General features: G+C 48.1%; 2 protein-coding genes across 2 annotated transcripts in view; both read left to right on the forward strand.

Annotated features, from left to right (window-relative positions):
- Window positions 1–165: 165 nt before the first annotated feature.
- Window positions 166–768, forward strand: Pmar_PMAR017051 (hypothetical protein; the record flags this gene model as incomplete). The annotated part of the gene is made up of 1 exon (XM_002767429.1): window positions 166–768. One exon carries the CDS (start codon window positions 166–168, stop codon window positions 766–768), a length of 603 nt encoding a protein of 200 aa, XP_002767475.1.
- Window positions 769–848: 80 nt separating this feature from the next.
- Pmar_PMAR017052 (hypothetical protein) overlaps window positions 849–2,078 on the forward strand; it is a gene marked incomplete at both ends in the record, with an annotated part of 4,382 nt that continues 3,152 nt past the window's right edge. The window contains one exon of the mRNA XM_002767430.1: window positions 849–1,623. Within this exon, the coding sequence (XP_002767476.1) occupies window positions 849–1,623 (775 nt within the window). The remainder of the gene's footprint in view (window positions 1,624–2,078) is intronic.

Consider the following 2,078-nt stretch of genomic DNA (forward strand, 5'->3'; position numbering starts at 1 on the left):
CTACGTCCTCACCAGTCACCTCTAGAACCCTTGGTACCTAATCTACCAGCTCGACAAGTCGTTCTCCTATGTGACAGTGAGATCACGGTATATCGGTTACGACGTCCCAGTAGGGACAAGAAGCTACCTGTCGTTGAACGACGAAGACTGAAGGAGATTAGAGAGATGTGCCGACAGTTAGACGTTATTGTCAAGCACATATCCTCTGAGTTGAACTATGCCGACTCGATATCACGAGCTAAGATCAACGACAAGGTTATTGACGGTACCCACGTCTGCAAGGCGATGTCTGTCAGCGAAGTGGTTTTTGACTATAGGGAGATTACGGATGACGAGATGGCTGAGAACATAGTCGAGACCAACGATGAAGAACCCTGCTCACAATACACCACTTCTCCCGTGGCTAACGCCACGGAACCAACAACTGCAACCACCAACGGCAGGGACGCCCAATGTATTCCTACTTCTCCCGTGGCTAACGCCACGAATACGTCAACAACAACCACTGGTGCTAAACTAGTAGAGGAGGTTACTACTTCTCCCGTGGCTAACGCCACAACCAACTCTTCAACGGTCGGTGCTCTGGTGATGACTCTCAACTGTGACGGTATTGACCTACCCAACTACGGCTCCTTTACCACTGAACAACAAGAAGAACTACGTGAACTCGCACGATATGCCAAGCCCGTGGATTCCACGGCGTGGAAGAGATCGACCCAGAGCTACTACAGGATGGTAACTACGAAGACCGCATCAGTGCTTGCGTAATACGTGCGCAAGAGTTAGACGACGACTTGAAGGACTTCAAGAATCTTCTCCTTGAGAAGGTCACCTACAAGGACCTCGGTATGAAGGGTGGTAAACTAAGAAGATTGGCTCGTATTTGTTACGTCGACCAACACGGTATAGTCAGACGTCACCCTAGCCCAGAACGACTTCGCCATGCCGAAGAAGATGACGACGGTGTGATCTACCTTGGTAACAGCAAGTATACGTCAGCCCTCATAAGGGTCCTATCGACTATCTATCACTATAAGTACATGCACTTGGGATCACGACGGGTATGTCATCTACTACAACGTCGGTTTTACTGTAAGAAGATGCATAGGCTGATCAGCTCTTCTCTACGTTCGTGTACGTCTTGTACTAAGGCAAGAGCCACACGACAACTCAACTACATTACTAACCACGTTCAAGACTCATTGACTACTAGCTTATGGCAACTAGTCGGAATCGATGAGGCGGGGCCATATGATAGATCTACTAAACCTAACGACCAGAAGACCGATGGTAATGGTCCATATTACGTCCTTCTCGTCCAAGACTATGTAAGTGGCTTTACTGCTGCAAGACCTATGCATGACGTCAAGGGTGGTACGGTTGCCGATGCTATACATGGTGTGTTCTGTGAACATGGGTCACCTTCGGTCGTTCTAAGCGACCATGATCGGATCAGCCTGATGTCAAGGCCTGTACGCCGAGTTCTACAACGTCATGGCACTAAGCAGTACGTCCTGCCAGGATACTCCCAGCATTTATCGTTCTGGGAACGTTCTCATAAGGATATAGCCGACGTGGTCAAGGCTATTCGAGAGTCACGTCATCTAACTGAACGCTCTCATTGTGAGGACTCTTTGATCAACGACTATCTACTATCGTGACTACGTTATGATCGAGAACGACACCAACTAGCTTTTCGGTAGACGACTTCAAGGACTATGATATAACGACTTTGTCGCGTACGGAGGTACCACTACGACAATCTAGGCAGCCGCCTCCAACGGTGATCGTGTCTGTGTTTCTGTCGGTGATCGCTTCTGTCTTGATTTCTTCATTTTCTTTCCTTATAGTTGGTCTTTCCGTGTACGGTTTGGGGCAGGTTGGTGCCGCACAAGATTTGTGCGGAATCTTGTTCATTGATAGCGTTTAACGTGAAGTACGCGAGTTGATCGATATGGTTGAAGCAGAAGACTCCGGATTGAGGGAGACTTCTGGGGTTTTTCTTTCGGTAGCATCAGATATGTTTGACATTTATAGCGTGTTGTAACATCTTCTGATGACTATCTCATCATCCAGCG

Source organism: Perkinsus marinus (assembly GCF_000006405.1).
Source record: "Perkinsus marinus ATCC 50983 genomic scaffold scf_1104296970664, whole genome shotgun sequence".
NCBI classification, from domain to species: Eukaryota; Perkinsozoa; order Perkinsida; family Perkinsidae; genus Perkinsus; species Perkinsus marinus.